The 20443-nt window shown below is 43.5% G+C and overlaps 1 protein-coding gene across 1 annotated transcript in view; it reads right to left on the reverse strand.

The window, feature by feature from the left end:
* Positions 1-20443, reverse strand: part of ACVR2B (activin A receptor type 2B) — a 94817-nt gene continuing 74374 nt past the window's right edge. The window contains exons 2-11 of the mRNA XM_008500747.2: positions 18258-18465; positions 14211-14320; positions 12715-12866; positions 11461-11604; positions 10221-10364; positions 9185-9333; positions 5464-5578; positions 3824-3962; positions 1381-1511; positions 1-290 (exon numbers count right to left, since the gene is read on the reverse strand). Of these exons, the coding sequence (XP_008498969.1) occupies positions 96-290; positions 1381-1511; positions 3824-3962; positions 5464-5578; positions 9185-9333; positions 10221-10364; positions 11461-11604; positions 12715-12866; positions 14211-14320; positions 18258-18465 (1487 nt within the window). The 3' untranslated portion in view covers positions 1-95. The remainder of the gene's footprint in view (positions 291-1380; positions 1512-3823; positions 3963-5463; positions 5579-9184; positions 9334-10220; positions 10365-11460; positions 11605-12714; positions 12867-14210; positions 14321-18257; positions 18466-20443) is intronic.

Consider the following 20443-nt stretch of genomic DNA (forward strand, 5'->3'; position numbering starts at 1 on the left):
CGTTCATTTTTTTGATGTCGTCGCCGTCGTTTTATTTTGCTTTGTTTTTTTTTTAAATCCACCGAGTCTGGAAAGACAAAAAATGAACCAAGGACTTAGATACTAGACTCTTTGGGAGGCAAGTCCACGTTGGTGACAGATGTGACAATGGAGACGAGGCAGTCCGAGGTAGTGCCGTTGACGGATTTGCGGATCTGTGCGATCCGCTCCTCGACACAGCCCGCCGAGAGCCGCGCCTCCGCGTCGTGGTCCCAGCACTCTTCGATGGTCACGCAGAGCTGTGCCAAGCCCTGGGGACAACAAGGAGGAGAAAACACCTTCAGCAACAAAGTCTGCCCCGGGGAGGTTCACTTAATGCAGCTCTATAAAGAGAAACTGTTCTGTGTATTCTATTTTCTCCCCCGTGTGTGAATGATGGTGAGATTAGCTTTAAAAATTACTCTGAATATGTGTTTGGGCCTGTTTTTTATAAGTGTCTGCTTTCTATGGCTGCAGGGCTTGGTCACCTTTTTTTCAGAACACTGAAAGGACTTTTTAAATGTGAAAAATACATCCCGAAATTCAGCAGTTAAGGCTTTATAAGCTAAGACATCAAATGTTATGATTCCCACAATAAAACCACATGAGCTGGCAGCACTGTATCAGTTACTATGAAACTATGGCTTTGTTTGCAATCACTTCTGTAGAGATCCTCAAAATAACCCAGTTAAACGTTGCTGGAAGAGCACAGCTCTTACTTGAACCCTCATTTGAACTAGAACTCTCATATTTATCTATGACCCACAGCCCTCCTTGACTTCTAGACAATGATTAGTGCACCTGAATCTAACCAAAAGTGTGGCAGTTTGGTCAGAATCGAGGCTTTTAGCTTCTTTCTAAAGCCCTCTGAGATTTCATCACCTGCTCTGTTTCTCAGTCTGAAAAAAAATCACGCAGGCTCAAAATGATGTATCTCTGGGAAACACACATTGCATTTTGCTTCATTGTCTGCTTGCTTTCATGACTAATTAATTTTTCATCAAAAAATCATTCCAAGTTTTGCATGCTTAACTTGTGAGGAATGCATCTACATTGGTATGGATATTTTAATTTTTCTGAATGAAATGGACTTCGTTTCCCATTCTTTCACCACATTAGAGGTGGCTGACTTTAAGCTGGTGGTTTGCCCTTTAAATAATCAGTGATAAATGGAAAGGGGTGCATGAAGGTGTTGAGCAACTCCTTATTCCCTGACACCAACTCTCTAGCACTGGGAAGCAGGTTTGTACATCAGGGTGGACTGGTTAGCTTCCCTCTGAAGCTAAAAAGTGATGTATAACCATATCCCTTGTTCCCATCACACAGGAAAACATTTTCCACCATTAATCAGGAGGGACATACAGGGTGTTTCAGCCAGTGATCCTTGAACACAGGGCGCATCTTCTTGTGAACCACCACTTCTTGCAGGTCCTCAAGGGATGGGTGCTGACCTATTTCTTCTTCAAAAGGCAGCATGTACTCATCCACTGGACCTAAAATGCACAGGATGAACCAGGTTAGTAGAGAAATGTCCTCCACAGAGCCACGTCCTCCCCACGCATGAGCGAGCTGTGGCTCCAGAGCAATCTCAACCCAGCACAGCAAAGCCTGAAGTTCACATGTCATTGCAGACAAATGTGATTTACATTCCTCCTGCACAATAGACTTTGTTGTCCCTACTGCTTGTCTGGCCAACACATTTTCCACCTCATCAAGTTACAAATCTGAACCCCCAACTGGGCCTCCCTCATCCCATCATTCTCCTTAAGGAGGCTTGCCAGGTAGTCCATGATTTATTTTACTAGAAAGAGCAAATCAGCCCATCCTCCTCACATTTCAGCACAGCAATTCAACACACAATAACCTAGGGAGAGGTTTCAGCATGAGCATAATTTCATTTTAGACACTAGCAAGGTCAAGCTTTTAATTTCTTCCTTTGTGATCTGGCTCATTCATAGAGATTTGAGTCAGCCCTGACAGGCTGGAGCCAGATGCATTTGTCCCAAATACCAACTCCTAAGAGCAAAATGATTTCTGAACACTTCAGTTATATCAGTTGTGGCTGTGAACTGCCCTGGGCCAAGGGGATGAGAACATTTATGAGCATCAGTACAAACATCAGACAGTAGCAAACATGATTTGGCTCTCATGAACAGCAGCCCAGCTTAACTGATGGACTTTCCCAGGGTGCTCCATGCCATCACTTACGGCTTCTCAGTAGCAGAGTGACCTTTTTCAAGAGTGGAGATATTCCAATAGGGCCTTTACAGACTAAAATAAAAGAACTGACCACTTTAGCTGATCAAGAGCTGTCACACCAACAGTGTAATGTTCAGATACTCTAAAAAACTTGAATCACTAGAACAGCTTATCATTATTCTTGTTGACACAATGTCTGTTACTAAACCAAACTGAAACATTCATTCCAATGGATGGCACTATAACATTCACAATCTTCCCCTGCTCTACCTCCAAGAAGGGTCAAGGCCATGAAAAGCTACACTGATGATCTCCAAGCCAAATCTGATATTTATACAACATCACTTCTGAGCTAGAAGTGCAGATGAGGTTCAGTGTAACTCCCCATCATCCCCAAAGAAGCCTTCCCTCTGATTTAGCCATGCTGTGTACGTCACATGGAGTATCTTGGCCAGCTGCTGCCCAAGAGGAGTTGGAAGGAGATCATAAATGTGACAGGCAAAAATCCAAGTAGATATTTGAGGGGCCTCAACAGAAAAGGGTTGTTCCCTACGTGAGTGATCTGGTTACCACTGTTTCAACTTACTGTGGTCCTGCCTCCCTGCTCCTCCATCAATGTATCTAGTTAGATAGTAGATTTCTGAGGGAGAGACCTTCTCTTACCACATATGTCTCTATTCAGATGTCCTGATTTTAATCAAACTTCTCAGTCCTACTGTAATACTAAAAACAACCCAGGTGAGGCACTGTTAATTTATGAACTTGATACTGACTTCAGAGCACCCATATCTATACAAGAAGAAAGATGGTGGAGCAAGGAGCCTTGAACTACTGCTATAAAATAATTGCTTCCCTGACCCAGATCAAGGTCCTGAAAATGGCAAGGGTGTCAAAGGGCATATGTGCTATCTCAACAGAAAAGGGACCCCATTTTTCAGCATCATTTTAGAGTAAAAACAACTGATAAAGGAAACGCCTTAAAAGGTCATTCTTTTGTATCATTTGGGAGAAACTGAGTGTCTCCAAAGTTGCAGATCAAACAAGAAACAGCCCACAGCTGAGAGATGGCTTAATCAACAAAAGTCAAAGTTTAATACCTAAAAACTTATGATAGTGAGGATATGGGCTTGCTGACCCAGGCAGATTTTTCCAGACCAAGGTGCTTCACTTCTGGGATTCCAATTCAAGCTACCACACTGCTCTGCAAAAGTGGGGTTTGACAGCCAAGCCAGAGCTGAGTGCAGATCTCCTCTGGAGCTCAAAATTTGCCCTGGTCCCTGGCAGGAATGCAGAATGAAGAGAGAGCAGAGCAGGCTCAGGGCTAAAGGACACCCACCACTCATGGAGAAATCCTCTTCTGCTTCTCCCTCTTAGTTCTCAGGTAATTTGCAATAAAGTTAGAACACTTGGGAGACCTGAACACTACAAAGGTTATTATCTACAGAACATGACACCTTATGTTAAAAACAAGCAAGTGAGCAACAGGTTAGCTGCTCGGTAAAAATACGTCATTGATTACTATTTTTTTTTAAACTGAGCCAGGCTGGATCACTGAACCACACTGAAACAGAGCCCTCTCCAGGGGAGAGAGGATCTTTATTCTTACCATCAACTGCTCTACATCTGGAGACTAGCTCCCACAACACCAGTCCCATTGCATACATGTCTATCCTCAAGAAGGCGTCTCGTTGGAAGTTGATTGCTCCCTCTAACACTTCAGGAGCCATATACCTCCTTGTTCCCACCTGTGTGGAGATAAAAAACAACTCAAGTCACATTCCATTTGGGTACATCACCTGGTCAGAGATGAATGACAGCTGGTTTCATTAGCCTTAAGGCTACTTCTGCTGAAGTTGCACCTCGCTTGAAAAACAAGCAAAAAGGAGTTTTTTTTTTCTGACACCGGTTCTCATTAAGATCACTGGAGTCTAAATAAACTATCCAAAGGAAAAAGCCAAAGTGCATGGCTCTGTGTGTGATATTCATTCAGTGTATGCTAGAGGTCTCATTTCAATTCAGCACAGTGTGGTCAGTACAGATGAAATCTGCCTTTGCTGCCTCCTACCACATCTTGCTCCAGCAGCACATGCTGCATGAGAAAATACAGTCTCTGGAGACACATAAAACACCCTGAAGTAAAACCAGGCTTGGTTATCATAGTCACTGATCCCCTTTCACTAAAAAAAAATCTTAAATATATTTTTAAAAAATGGAGAAGAGTAAAACTGCTACACCCTGAAACGGAAGAAAAAAGGTGGTGGTTTGACCAAGTCCCCTGCATCCACAGGTATAGTAAAGTGTGAACCCTGCAAAGTCTACCCTGCTCTGGCTTGCTGTGATCTGTTCAGTGAAAGGTCCCCTCTTGCTTCAAGGGGATTCAGTCCTCATTATAATGTCCATCTTGTTGTGTTCAGTTCAGGCAGAGCCATAGTGAGCTTCTCATGAGGTCATGGTAATGTATGTGGCAGGATTGTAGCCTATAATGTAGGAGTGGAGAGCAGAGGAAGGCAAAAACACAGGAATCAAAATGCTTTTAATATTTTCCTTTAGGAAATCTTCACCTATTTGTGCTGTTACCTGAGGCAGTGAGAGCAGGGGAAAGCTGGGACATGAAAAGGTGTGGAAAACACTGGGGGAACAATAAGCCCCATAAAAGAAGGCAAAAAATGAGGAAAGCTGGGGGGTGGCTAACCCTGAAGTGTTCACTCCTGAGATTAAGGTAAAAAGGGAGATTGCATGGGATGCTGGCCTTGCTGAACCCTGGCACGAGAACAGAACAAGGGGCCACTCACCTCAACACAAGGGCAGAAAATTAAGAACCCATAAAAATGTAGTAAAATTGTTCACGCAGCACACAGCCAGTTTGCAAGATCTGCCATTGCTAAAGGTCACCCAAACAGCCAGCCTGACTAAATTCTTAAAACTAAATGAATAATTTTAGGAATATTAATATTTAATACTAAGACAATAAAGAGTCAGCAAGTCCCCTGTTTGAAGGAAGAAGCTGCCTGGCCTGAGGACAGGGGACTCCACCAGCAAAGTGGTTGAGAGGGTCTGAGTGTTTTCTCTGCTAACCCAGATCAAAGCATCTCCTGGAATCTATGCCTGAGCATGAGCTTTTATAGAAAACATACATCTCAAAGAGAATGAAATTCATCTATACAAATTACGCCCCCCACACACACTCCTGAGGAGCTACAACAAAGCCCCACTTTTTAAACTGTTATTGTTCAAGATAACGATTACCTGTCCGTGAGTGTCCCCTGGAGGTTTTCCAGGCTCAAACCGTACAGCCAGTCCAAAATCAGCCAGCACTGCCGTCAAGTCGTTCTTCAGCAAGACATTTTTACTCTTGAAGTCCCTGCAGACAAGCCAAGAACCAAGTTAGGGACAGGTTTACTATGGCAGGTGCCTAAATCACATTGCAACACACCATGTTTGAAGTTTAGAGGCCTGGCAACCCTCAGTAAATCAGCTCCTTTCCTTCTTCTCCATCTTCCCAGCATGACCAGTGCTATATTATTCAGCTGCCTTCATCCCTAAAACACAACCAAGCCCTGTGCTGCCTGGCACAAAGTCAGCTGAAGTCTGCAGTGAATTTACCTCAAAATATAAGCAAAGAGTGATGTGAAGGGGGTGTTTTAATTAAAGCAGGCAGTATAAGGCACCATTTCTTGCACTGAGCACCAGCTGTGGACCCTCACCTCTGGGCACTTCTATTTCTCACTCCCAAAGACAAATGCAAGACAGGTTAAAGGGATGCATTTACTCTTTTTACTAGTAAGCACATTCACTTCTATCTACAAAATTAGATCTTCCTGCAAATTAGCAGGTGCTGGTGGGACTCTCTTCACCCTCACTATACGCTTCAGTAGACTTTTGCCATAGTCATCTATTATACTTATGTTTTAATTGCTGGATCGATCTTCCCTGGAGAATTCAGAAGGCTGAAAAGCAAACAGGGAAAGAGGGGAGCCCACAGTCAGACAAACTGTTAGGATCACACCAGGCAGCTGACAGGCAGGTGTAAGAGTCTGCAGTAGAGATGGTGGTTCTGTGCTTGAAGGTGGCTTTAAGGGGACATTTGTGTCAGTCCTGGGCTGCAGTGGAATTGTTGCAGGGCGGCTCAGGTAAAACTGCAGGGGCTGGAAAGGGGTGGTGGTGGTGGAGGAGGATCACACCAAAATGCCTAACCAAGTCCAGCCCTGTTCCCTGGGCTTCCCATGTTTTCATCTGAAAAGGAATGTTTGGCAATCTAATTAAATTACAGACCTTAGACAGCAGATGGCAATTGTCCTGTATGCTCAGCATTATAATTTCCCTATCATCAATTCACTCGGTGACCCTGCTGATTGCAGGACATTGCAGGCCTGCACAAAATAATTAATGAGGGCAGATACAATTGTTCTGCACTAGAGAGACCTGTCAAAATTCTTTGAGAAGAGAGAAACTGCTAGACCATAGAGAAGGGCTGCTCGCTGTGACCTCAGATGCCAGAGCTTGAACCACCGCAGCAAAAATCCTCCCGTACCACCCAGCCCCTGATTCTGAGCTTTAAAAAGAAAAAAATATCAGCAAGAAATTTTTCCTTTCTAAGCTAAAAACAGTGTGATGGGCATTTCTGACTTGAAGACTCAGACAGGGAAAGTTAGTGTGAAGTTGGAGAGCATCATATAGCCAGGGATCCCTAGCAGAAGCCAGCCTCCATCACCTCAAGTGTTTCTAGGGACACAGTACAGTTTTGCAGAGCCTGCAAAATATTTTTACCCCTCTGTTACACAGAAAAAACACCATTTATCCAATATATCTCCTCTTAGAGACTGACTGCTTCCACACTACTGCAGTTGCCCCACAGGCTTAGAAAACAGCCATCATCTAATGACATAGATGAATTCCTTTGCTTGGTCAAAGTTAGGGGATTATGCCCTCCAGGATGGTGCAAAATGTGCACAAGATTTTTGCACAAAATGGCTCAACAAAGACAAAAATTATTAGACAGTTTGCCTGAATAATCCATTTCCAAAGTAAAGCAAGACACAAGCCAGGATTACTAAGTGGGTGTTACCCACCTACACTGCCCTTTGGGCATGTAACAGTTAGCTATTATATCTTGATACTTGATGAAGGTGTTCCCCTTTGTGCTTCTTTTTTAACCCTATTTCCATACATTCCTTCATTTTTCCATGCTTTCCCTCCTTCCACTGACAAGTGTGAGCTGCAATGCAAGCATAAGCAGGACAGGGAAAAAGACCTGATCCAAGCCAGACCAAGTAGAATTCCCACTAACATCGTATACCTTAGACCATCCTAAAATGGTAACTAATAAAACTGAAAAGAAGACAAAAATCCTTTTCTCTGTAATACTTCAAACTAGGGAATAAGAGAGTGAGCAGACTGTGAACGATGGGTGCATTAACTCAATTCAGACACTGAAGATTTTATTTTCAGCTTCCACGTGGGGGCACTTTCACACCAAGCAGCAATCCCATAACCTTAATCCTCTCCTTGTAGTGCTGGGGGCTGGCAAGGAGTTAGCTGAACCCCTGCCATCAGTGACTTGGAGTCCCACCTGGCAACTCCAGCATCTCCCAAAGCATTGTGTGAAGCCATTAAAAAAATACCCACCCCCCTTCTCAGATTTAAAATATATTTGGTGTTTTCCTTTAAGATAAAAATAGAACTAAAAAGAGTGGGGGTAATTCAAGGGAAATCCCCTGTGTCCTGAAATCCCTCTTCCCTAGGTATGTGCTACATTCACACAAATGGTGCATTCTCCAGCTTTTATCATTTGCTAAATGGATAGGGACACTAATGAGCATGTGTTGTCAATGAGGATGTGTTGCTTTAAAGCCTTTCTATAGCCTTTCTCTCTTCCCCACCCTCAGGAATTTTCATGTATAAACCACTGCCTTTATTCCACAGGGACAAATGTCAGGGACACAGGGGTCAGCTCCAGGAGCAGCACAAAGGCAGCTGCAGGCCCTTTCAACAGCCTTCAGAAACCTTCAGGTTTGGGGAAGGGGGGCTGTTTTGGAGGCAGGGATACTCTTGAAAAAACAGGGATTATCTTGGTGTACACATGAAGACAGCCCCTGCTAGATCGGGTACAAATTGCTGCAGCTGGACATGGGGTTTAAGTTGCTCCTAGATGAAATGTGGTGGGTGGTGGGGGTGTAAGGCTGTGGATTATGGCATGGAGCCCATGTAAATCCCTTCTGGAAAACTCCCCCCGACACACACACCATGTGACTAGGAAGCAGCTCAGTAGTGGTGCTATAGTCCAGGGCAAGCAATGCAGGACTGCAGAGAAGGGCTAAAACAATGAGGATGGTTTTACCCAGTGGTTTGGTGATTATTGCTGTCCCAGGTGGGTTGAAGTGTGTGCCAAGAGGTCTCAGAGGGACCTTGGTGCCTGCTCTGGTGTCTCTCACAAGCACCCTGGAGCAAATTGGGCACCACAAAACTATAGTGAAAAAATAAACAGCAACCATTTTCTGTGCTTCTACAATTTCTCCTTTCCTTATCTAATGAGCAAAAGCTCTGTGGGAAGATACAGAGTTTCAGTCTAAAATAATTAGGGTTCAAATTTTGGTACAGCCATAGCAATAGATAAATTCTAATGTGACTTAAGCACAGTCCTTTTAGAGAGCAGTTTTGCAGCAAACAGATTTCCCATCCCACTATATGTCAGGAGAGGAGTTAATGGAACAGGGAAGCATCTACCCTTCAGACAGTTGCCATAAACCAGTACCAACCATACTGTTTCATAGACAAGATGCTTATTTCTTACTTTTCACCATCCCATATGTGGTTGAAAATAATTTTTATTTTGGTATAAGGTTTGTTAGGTTAAAATGCATTTATTTCCTAAGAGCACAATCTCCTCCTTAATTCACCAGCATCATTTCAAAGAGGTTGTGAACATCTGTATGCAGCACTTAAATAGTGTCAATGAAAGAGGCCCTACCTGTGTGCTATCGCAGGTTTGTGTCCTTCACCTTTGCACCAGGGAACATCTTCATGTAAGTAGGATAAGCCACGAGCCATTGTTTCTGCAACATGGCAGAGTTCATTCCAGCTGATAATATTGCCCTTCAGATAATCTGTCAGAGAACCCTGCAAAACAGGACATCACATGTTCTTAATTGCAGACAGATGTGTCAACTCATCAATTTAGAAAATGGTCTTAATGACTGCTTAAGAAATTTGAACTTTGATTTAACACAGGGAAAAAAACCTAGCAAAAATAAAAAAGAAGAAGAAATAAAACTCTGAAGTGTTCTGGAGTCCTCAAGCTTTTGACAGTACAGAAAGTATCTGGATGCTTATAAGGAGCCTAATCTGCCAGTGAAGGGGAGAGAGGTAAGGAAGGGAACAAAATCATCTCAAAATAGAACAATTCATCTAAGCTAAGAAAGGGAAAAGCCAAGCCTTTCATGCAAGGAGATGATGCATCATATCAGCTGGTGGTGGCAATGATTGACTCAGTAGACCTTGGATTAAACAGAGGGATGACACTGCTGGCTCAACCCCGGATTTAAGCATGTTTGTTTTATTTTAAGTGTTAGTTATGTTTGATAACTAAAGCAATCCATGAAATGGAAGATAAGCCCCAAGCTTCAAAAGCAAACACAGAGATATCTGCAAGGGGTGAGTTGGGACTACGACAGCCTGCAACCCCCCACCTTCCACCTGCTCATCTACACAGTTTAAGAGATGGTGACCACCACATACGTGAGCTGTGACCTTTTGTGCCTTTCTCTCTCCCCAAATCCTACTTTATTAATCCTATGTTTGAGTATGAAAGCCTTGAAGGCTTGAAAGGAAGGGCCTTTGAATGAGGGGAACAAGAGCAGGTCTTCACTATCACTGAGCCGTGGCTCACCAGGAACAGCCTGGATAGATTACAGGGGGGCTTCAAGGAAAATATTAAGAGACCAAATCTGCTACTTCTTAACCATGGCCTTTCTGTCTTCCCAAATGTACATGCCATGATACATTACCTTGTCATGGAAAGCTGTGATCAACCAGAGCTCTGTCTCCAGGTTTGTTCCTCTTTTCTCTGCTGCAATAAATTGCAAGAGGTTTTCATGCTTCATGCCAGGAGTATTGAAAATCTCCCTCTCACTCTGCCAAGACTGCTTATCCTGTAACAGGGAGAAATGCACCATCAAAGATCACGTTTCCCTTTAAAGTAAACAACTCCTTCAGCTCAGTCAAAGCTTCTCACATTCCTCTTCACATCATCCTCTGGCATTTGGTGGGATGTATCCCTTCAAAATGAGGCTGTTTTCCTGAAGGGTAGATGCTGGAGAAAAACTGGAAGTTGCTGTTCTCAGTCTCCCTCCTCCAAAATTATCCTTAGTTATCCTTAAACACATGTATGGAGAGGGGGTAGGAATCCAAACCCAACCGCACTGAGAAACAAGATTTGCTGAGAATGCTTTCAAGAAGGAAGCCTGTGCATACAGCACCCAGATCTGTAGCTGTAATTGTTACAATTCCAAAAATCTAATCTAGGCTCTACTGAATATTTACTAGTAGGTCTCAGCTGGCCTGGACAGAAGATGTGCAAATCTCCTTTACCAACACTATGACAACAAATACAGGGCAAAAAATTAACTAAGAAGGAGATAACAAAGGAGCACAAAGATGTTTCAGTTCTTCTTTCATTTGATTTCATTTCAAATTTCATTTGATTTTGATTGCTTTACTCTTTCCACCTGCAACTGCTAGAGAGTCAGGTCAGGAGAGTTCAAAGGTTTCCTGGAGCAGAAGATGTGAGCTGACAGAAACACTGCAGTGCAAGGAGCTTCCACAGCACCGGGGCTGTGCCTGTGTAAGATTCAAAATATTTGCTAAGTTTGGGTCTGAACTGACAGTTTACCCGGGCAGGACACACAAAGCTGGGGCTTTGGTCCTTTGAGTGCACTTTGGGCATCACAGCAGCACACTGCCTCACTGGACTTTAACAACATGGATGTTTCCAGCAATTAAAATACTCTGTAGATTTCAAAATACACTCGTGTTTGCCATTCTTGCAACAACTACTGCTGCAGGAAGCATGGTAATGAGATAACACAGAGAAAAGGGTAGGAAGGGAGGGTCCTTGAACCTTTTCTCCCAGCTGTAGAGCCCAAATGCACCTTTGTTATGGTCTTAAAAACACCCCCATAGACACTGAGGGCATACCAGGGCCAGTGAGGAAACACAAGTGAGAACCTAATGCAAGGCTCTTCTCACCTGAATAGGGAAGATTTTCACTGCTACGTAGTCATTCATCAGCTGAGCCTTCCACACGCAGCCAAAGCGTCCTCTTGCCTTGATTTCCAAGAGCTGAAGAGGCTTTAGGCCAACCAGAGGAGAAGGGGGTGGTGGGCCAGGGTCCTGTATGAGAGAAAAACACTATCACAAGATGAAGCTGGATGATAAAACAAAGGAAAGGGAGGGATGGGAAGGCTGCATGGGGGAAAGAGGAGTAAAAAAGTGATATTTTATTTAAAATGAATCATTTAGATGTGCTGTTGCAGCAAGAGCAGCTCAGAAGTCCCCATCTTGCTTTGCAGAATATCTGTACAGAATATATTTTTAACAATCTACCGAATATCACTTTGTGTGTCAAACTACTGCTTGCCATCCTCTGGCAAAACCTGAATTCTCCTATGTTTTCAAAGCAAGAGCTATTTTGGGCTGTAAAACGCTGCTGACCCCAAGGCTACCTCCTGCCAAAAGTAGGAACTTTTTGATCTTTGTGACCCAACAGCCAACTAACACCTAAAAGCTCCCGCTGCTTTGCACTTCATTAGGCATGTTTCACATAATCCTAGCAGGTCTGTCGGCACCATGAAGATAGTATCTCTGTTTGAATTCTGCATTTGTCCAGGAGAACAACGCAAGCCTGCAGGATGCAAGGGGTTAGAGCTCTGTCCTATCTTCTTTCAGATGGGAAAGGTTCACAGTATGGGCTGTAACAGGCAGAGGAAGGGGGGGAAGGTAGCTGCTCAGCCCTTCAGAAGAAACCAGAAGGCTCAGGGTACAGCAGAGCCAGCAAGGACCAGTTTCTGGTGGCTTTGAGACATGAGCATGACCTCCTGCATGAATTCTTGGATGGCTCATAAAAACTGAGATTGAACAGGTAAAGCATCTCCCACTTATTCAACAGGTAAGAACTTTATTATCTCTTTGATCTCTCTTCCTCCATGAAGCTGAGTGAAATCTGGCAAGGGGGAAAGGTAGCTACCAATCACGTTAGTGTAACTCCATCCTTTAGGAATCTCAGGCATGGTAATAACCCTACCTAAACCCATTAGCCTTGCAGGGGATGCTACCACAGGCCAACTGTATCAACCAGCTTCAAAAAGATAAAGAAGAAAAGGTAGGCCAGCTGAAAAGAGTGAAGCAAAAGTGGATGTGCACATATACTGAGCAGCTGCTGAGCTTTTTGTAAGGTCCAAACACGGGGGAGTGACTTGGGGAAGTCCACAGCTTCTCCCTCACCTCATTAATGTCGACATGCCCGTAGGGAGGCTTGCGGTGTCGGTACATCCAGAAGGCCAAGAGGATGGCAACGGAGAGGACAATGATGGGAAGCAGTGAGTACACCAAGATGTTGAGCAGGGAGGGCGTTGGTGGTGGTGGCTCGTATATGACTGTGGGAAAAGAGCAGGGTAAACGAGGGAAAGAGCCCTTCAGGCATGCAACATCACTGTCAGCTACACAGCCAAACCCTGTCCTGCCTTCTACTCCAAAGTTGACAGTGTTTAGTGGCACATCTCATCACATCCAGTGGCATTTATAAGGCTCCACGGTTTACTCTTTTCCATATGGCTATTACAAATGGAGCTACAATAGTCCAAACCACACTTTGCAAGCTGACCTTTATTTAAGATGGGCATTTCTTGCTGGGATATGTAAAACCAGAAAAATTCATCATCTTAACCCTTGTGAATGTATTAAGTGAGCACGAAATCCCTTGCAGCATTGCTTTGCCTTTTACAGTGATTGACAAGATGTCAGTTTTTAGTAACATGCTGCTGGAGCCACAATCAAATGCACTATTCCCACAGTAGTTCTTGTTCCAAATTACATCAGTGCAGTTGAGACACAAACAATGGGAATACTAAATGGAGCCATGTTGCTATGTTGGAGACAGGGAAGGAAAAAATAGCAAGACTTGCCAAATTAAACAAAAAAATGGTGAGAGAAAGAATATTTGCTACTAGGTTGCCACGGGTACATTAATAACAGGAGATAATAAAACTCATGTAAACAATTAAACATCTAACAGGGAAGTCCAGGAAAAACTGATAGTCTACTGAAAAATCACAGTAAATGCAGGTAGTTGATAGCAAAATAAACCATCCTAAGGAAAAGATTCACCCGCTTTAATACTTTTTAATGAATGATCCTTTAGCAAGATTGCAGCTAAAAGAATCATCATTTTTCTATTAGCCTCAGAAGAAGGACCTGCTATTACTTTTCTTCCTTGAAGTATATCTATAAACTCTGCAAGCTGACACACGTAACCATTTCCTTCCAATCCCTAGACCAAGGAAAGATGAATCAAATGAAAAGATCCTTGATGATCAAGATATCTGAAGACCTGTGACCTCTGAAAATTAATGAAGAAGGTGTCAAATAACTTTTAAGAGTTGGAATCGATCCACAGTGTATAAATCCCACTGCCCTCATCCCCTTGTGTGGGATTTTGTTTTGTAACAGCCCACTGTGAATGTCCACCATAAAGAAAATTTAATCCTTACTGATGGAACACGAGATGTTGGTACACACTTTACCCACAGAGTGAAACAACATTAAAAAACTATTCTTGACGAATCCCAGCAGAAGGATTTCTGGACTTTGTAACCAAAATGGTATTTTGTGTCCCATGGTATTTTTCTATTTTTCTGCTCAGCATCCAACAATCAAAGTCATCACAAACTGGGTCTTGAGAAAGAGCCCTCAACTCCCTTTGCACCCACCCAGTCACTCACCTTCTGGGCCGGTGACTTCAGGCAAATGGGTAAATTTCTCATTGCAATAGTTGCCCTCACAGCAGCAGAAAAACACTTGAGGGTTTTCTTCTGTGGCTACGCACTCCTGCCTGCATTGGGGAGGGGCAGACAAAGCAAGGAAGGGAAGAGATAAAACAATGTCAGCCAACTCCTGCTTCTTGTCTTCGGGAGCTGACCTGCCCCAAATTGTCTTCTCTGTGTGCCCTCTCCTGCTGCAGCACTGCACAGATCTGCAGTCTCCACTTACAGAAAACAACTTGGCACTCAAATACCCCAGTGGATAGCAAAGATCCTTGAAAAGACCGTAAAGGAAACAAATGCTTCCATATGTACTGAAGGCATTAGATGGTGAGTAATAAATAACAGCTGCCACTGCTAACAGAATGAGAAGCAGAGAAATGATGGCGAGATACTTGGTTCCCTGAGCAGTGCCTTTCCTGCAGCCTGTATGCATGCTGTCAGGGGAAAGGAGTATTTGATCATGCAAGTAAAGATTGTGCCATAAAACACATATGACGAGGCTGCTTTCATGGCCCCAAGAATACTTCACATCCTGGAAGGGCACCAGACAGCAGCAGCAACGAGAGTCCTGCTGCAGGTAGGAGGGAGGCTGCAGGTTTGGAATTTAGGCTTTTTTTTTTTTAATGTTTAATTTCCAACTGCCTTCTCCTTTAAAAAAATCCTATTCCTGCACAAAAGCCTTCAAGAAAATCAGGTTGCATCTCTCTTTTTCTGTATTTGCCTCTAATCCAGGTAGCACTACAGCTTTCTCAGCACTGAGGTTTCCCTCCCATGCTGTGCGAGGCGTTAGGGGACTTCCATGGATCAGACCAACTCTACTTCCACACATCCTCCTTCTCCCACAGATCAATGCCCGAAGAGTAGTGTAGCAATTTTTGCAGATCTCTACCAGTCATTTCTTTCTCTCTCTTAAACGCCTGCTTCCCTTCCCTGTCACTTTTTGCTAAGCCCTCTGCTTTTAGCTATCAGGGTTGCAGAGTTGCTCTCCGCAGAGAACTGTATCAAACTATTTCCTGAAGCCCAGCTAAATTATATGCATAACTTCCTTCCTTCAACCACTCAGAGGAAGTAGCAAAACAATCATATGTGTTTGACATTATTACTCATTTATGAACCCCTGCCAAGCCTCCGTTTCTGTGGTATCACTGACACTGCCACAAGAAGAACGGAAAGGGCACTCTGCAATTGTAGCACAGGGTAGGTTTTGGTGCTTTTTTCCTTTTTTGGGGAAAAAAAAGGCTCTAGCTGAAACATCTCCTGCAAAGTCTCAGCTGGAAGAACTTGGTTTGTTAAGTATTTTAGTTCTTAAAACTTCTAAGAAAAAATGCAGCTATTTGACTTATTCAAATGAACAAAGATGTTTCAACAAGTTAAGCAATGTTTCCAGATGCTTTTTTGTGAAATCAGATAACAAGCCATTTGGATTTACAAGCATCAGTATTGGAGCCTTCAATAGGAAACACATCCTTTGCTAAATCTGTTGGTTAAGAAACCAGGCTAATGAGTGAAAACAGCCTACTCCACATCTGCAATTCATTATCCCTGTCTTCAAGTTGATGTGCACCCAGGGCAGCCATCCAGGTACGTATGACATGTTATACTTAGTAAATATTACAAATGGGATGGTGGGAGAGAATGACACATTTTTCTATGGCAGTGAGGGCACGTTTCGTAGCAGTTCATGTGCTCTTCAAGGGAGCATGAACATATCCTCTCTGGTGGGGCTGTGTAAATAAACAAAGAGCACACAAGTAGGTTTTTAGACACTACCTTTTTTTCTATAACCTTAAATGTATATATATGGTATTCTTGCTTCCTTAAGATAAAGGACAGAGTAAAGAACCATCACCTTTAATACCCTTGTCCTTGCACTAATGAATTTTTCACTTTCCAGAAACAAGGAGGCAGTGGTTGGCACAGACAAACAGGGTCTCTGTGCTGGGAGAAGAACTGCAGCCTAGAAGAACAGGACCATGCCCTGCATGCAGGGGATGCTTCTGCAGATACAGGTGCATAGAATTCTAGAATGGCTTGGGTTGGAAGAGACCTTAAAGACCATCCAGTTCCAACCTCTCTGCATGGGCAGGGACACGTCCTACTAAACCAGGTTGCTCCATGGCCCGTACAACCTGACCTTGAACACTTCCAGGGATGGGGCAGCTACAACATCCTTGGGTAACCTGTCCCAGTGTCTCACCACCATCCAGGGAAAGAATTTCTTCCTAATTCCTAATCTAAATCTACCCTCTTTCAACTTAAAACCATTATCCACATCTCCTGGAGCTGCATGAAGGAGCTTAGCATCCAAAAATGCTGAAGACAGAAAAGGGCATCAGCATAGCACCATCAATCAAAAAATCATCTTTTTATAGTCTTTTTTGCCATCTTGGGATGCAACACTACCTGCATGAAAGACTACAAGGACACTCAAAGGAAGAGGAAAAAAAAAAGACTCAATTTAAACAGCTTTTATTTAATTAAAGCTAACCTTTATTTCAAATGTTGCTTTCAACACTTGCACTGTTTGTTAATTCTCAGAAGATCTTTTAGCTTTGCCCTAGAACTGCAGCTTTGAAGCATCAAGCTGCAGGATAATGGATGCTCAACCCCAGGGCTGCAAAAAGGCTTGTAAGGAGCCCTGGAAAGTTTTTACTGTTGTAACAGAGCAACGCATTATGACAAAGTTTAAGAACCACTACATCCCTGCACAGAGACACTCAGTGACAATACAAGTGTCACTGTATATGAGAGCAGGCACTGAAAGGAGAAATCTGTTTACAGTAAACACTTGTGCTTGGAAGGAGGCAACTAGAGTGACCTTCTGTTCTCAGAAGGATTGGCATTAAGATGACTAATGGGCCCAGGAGGATTGATTTATTGGGAAAGAATAAAAATTTAACTATATAGAGAGCTTGGCTACACAACTGGCAAGGGAATAGGTGTGGTAGGAAAGTAACCCTGGTGCTAATAATAGAAAGAAGATGAGGAACAGCTCACAGTCAGGGTAAGCTATGGCAACGGGCACAAAAGCAGGGACAGTGCACAGTGCCAAAGGGAGAAAACTCTCCAGTCATGGGACACATCTAGTTCCACAGTTTAGGGCCTGATGTCCTAAATTTCTTTGAATGAGAAGCTACAAAGATGAACAGCTGGGAAATGAACAAAGGTGAGATCAGCCTACATTGGTGTTACATCAAGGGAAATCCCTGAATTATATGTTCTGCTAATCCTTACTGAAAGGGATGAGTTTGGCTTGGTTGGCTTGTCATTGTTTTTTTTTTTTTAATAGAAACACTGAGGAAAGGCCCAGAGTAACTGAGCATTGTCCTTTCAAACTGTGAAACTTCAGAGAGCTGTTTGTAATTCTTCTCCGCTCTATAAATTGAATCAAGGAAAATGAGAAAAAACTAGTTTATTTTCTCAGCTATTTAATGATTTTTATTTCATATTACAAAACCTCATTCCTTTTCAGCTGGTTACAGGCAGTGACACACAAACACGTGTAGTGCCTTTGCTGCCCCATTCTTTCTCCTGGCCCATCTCTTAACTCAGCCAAAAGATGCTGAAACTTTTTGCAACATCATAAATACCAGAGTATCTAAATCTCTAACCCCGCTCAGATATCTATGCGTTCCTAGAGAGCTTCAAATGATTCCAAGTTTTCCTTTGTATTGCCAAATGCTCTTGGAAGAACATATTGCTCTTCATTTGATGATACAGGACACATTTTTTGATGCATGCCAGAATTATCAAAGCTTTGTTAAGGAAAAAAACAAAACAAAAGCAAACCACAAAACAAAAAAACCTAGAAGTGCCTTTTGCAGCTTCTGTTTAGAAAGTCAAGGCAGATAAATGACAATTCTGAGAGCTGCATTACCATCAGAAATTATCTGGCCGAATGTGCCAGTTGACTTGGACTTCCTTGCTTGTCCTCCACATGAAAATCAGAAGCCTTTGCTCTTAGAGGAGCAATGAAACCTGCACTCAGAAAAAGCAGACTATTACCTGTCATAACAGTTGAAGTCATCCAACCAGCAGCCTTTCTTCACCAGCTCAATGGAGCCTGAGTTGTTTCTCCAGGAGGCGTAGCAGTGGAGCCTCTTGTCCTTCTCCCCCTCGCAGCGCTCCACGCCGCTCTGGTTGGTCTTCTCCAACTCCCAGTTGGCATTGTAGTAAATGCATTCCCTTGTCTCGGCCTCCCCGTGGCCTGGTCCTGAAGGAAAATCCAAACCCCGGGTATGTTAAAGCAAATCAGACACAGATCCTGGGAGAGGCATCTCCACGTGGCTTAACAAAGGTGATGCATGTGGAGCTAAAGCAGCTCATCAAGGGGAGCTTCAGCTTAGTGTGGAGAGTTCTTCTCCTTTGCTGGTGTGTGGTGGGAAAGAGAGGTCAGGTTTGCCAAGTTTTACAACAGAAGTTCATGGTTAAGCCAAGACCCCAGGTAAAATCACACACCATCCTTTCCTTCCCCCTCCCCAGCCAGTGCTTCAACCACAGAACCCAAACCAGGAGGATGTATAAGGCAATCCAAATCCAGTATTTTCTACCCACAAAAATCCTGTTTAGAAAAAGAATCTCCCAGAGTGCTACTTGCTGGTTCTTAGACTGTCACACACCAGAGTTACCCTCCTTTTCAACCACTAGTTTGGGAAACACTACTGAAAAATAAATGATTTCTCATATCAATAGGATGTAACTAAGAGGAGATATTATTCATCCTACAAAGCAGGGCCAGAGAACTCCCTGTTCCATACTTAGATCCCAGGCTCAAGCTCACTTGGTTATGTCTCCATACAACAAATACCATGCTTTTAGCTCTGGTGGACACAGTCCACACTGCCTTGCCACCCAAGCAAGACTTTCAGCAAAAAGCAACTCTTTTCCCTAAACAACTCTGGCCAACCCAAACTCTGGTCAACACAAACCAAGAAGTCTCCATATATAGCCTATAGGCATATATAGCCTATAGAGAGCCATATATACCCCATTAGAGACTGGTACCAAAGAGCTGAGGAGTTCCTACTGCCCCAAGTGAAACAATTCCTCTGTGGCCACCACAGCACAGAACTGAGATGGGATTACAGACACATCAGAGTCAGGTAAACCTCATATCTGAGTGACCCATTTTGTCCTAGGCCTCAGAAATCCTCCCTTCATTTGTAAATGTTCTGCTATCTGGCATTTTGAGGATTACTTTGAAAAGAAGAATGAAACAAAGACATGACATGTAAGCAGACAACCAGAAAAGGTACCACGAAGCTTGTGGATTCATAAATCCTGAGATGCCCTGCAGCCATCTCTCTCTGGGATTACCCAACCTACAGCAAGGTCAGACCTGGCCATTATTTTGACAGATTGCAATCATGGAAAATGTAGGTATCCCAATAAAACGTGTTGACAACTGGGTAGAAAACACAAATGGGTCCCATAGGATGGTGAAATGAAAAGTGTTGTGCTCCCAGAATAGCCAGACCTTTGCAAAGCACAGAACCAAGTTTCTGGCAGGAAAAAATTTGCAGTGCTTTTGTGACTATCTTCTCCAAAGGCTGTGACACCTTTAATACTGAGACCAAGGCAGCAGGAGCATGTTTGGACAGTCTAAGTGCAACTCAAGCCTGTGACTGCCACTCAACGTGGCAAACCAGCCAAGTTCTCTACAAGGTGATGCAATTCACTCTTCCTAAGACACTGACTGAGAAGTGAGTGGCTTACAGCCAGCAGATAAATAGCCAGCCTGAGCTCAGGCACCAGATACCTTCTGTAGCTTTAGCATTTCCATACCTGAACATCCATCCACTACTAATTTAAGTATCCTCACAACACTCAGCCAGAGAAGGGAGTATTACTCCCACCTGCAGATCCAACACGCCAAGATTAAGCAAACTGTCCCAAGTGACCAGGATGCTGGGAGAAGCCTGACCTGCCTTTCCACAGCCTGCAATTCCTCAAGCTGCCATGTCTCCAAGTTGTTACCTGGAAGCAGGATTCACCTCCAGTTTTGCAGTGCATGGATAGCCCTTTAGAGATAGTGCTTGAGCTAGAGATTGCACTCAAGCTATTGAACGTAGCCTGAGCTGCTGCAGGGAATCAGCTGCCTACAGGTATCAAGCAAGGAGTGCAGGGGACCTGGCACAGAGTGGAAAGAAAGTAGCAGGAGAAACCATGGTTTCTGTCCAAGCTCAGGGTGA

Source organism: Calypte anna, chromosome 2 (assembly GCF_003957555.1).
Source record: "Calypte anna isolate BGI_N300 chromosome 2, bCalAnn1_v1.p, whole genome shotgun sequence".
Classification (NCBI taxonomy): domain Eukaryota; kingdom Metazoa; phylum Chordata; class Aves; order Apodiformes; family Trochilidae; genus Calypte; species Calypte anna.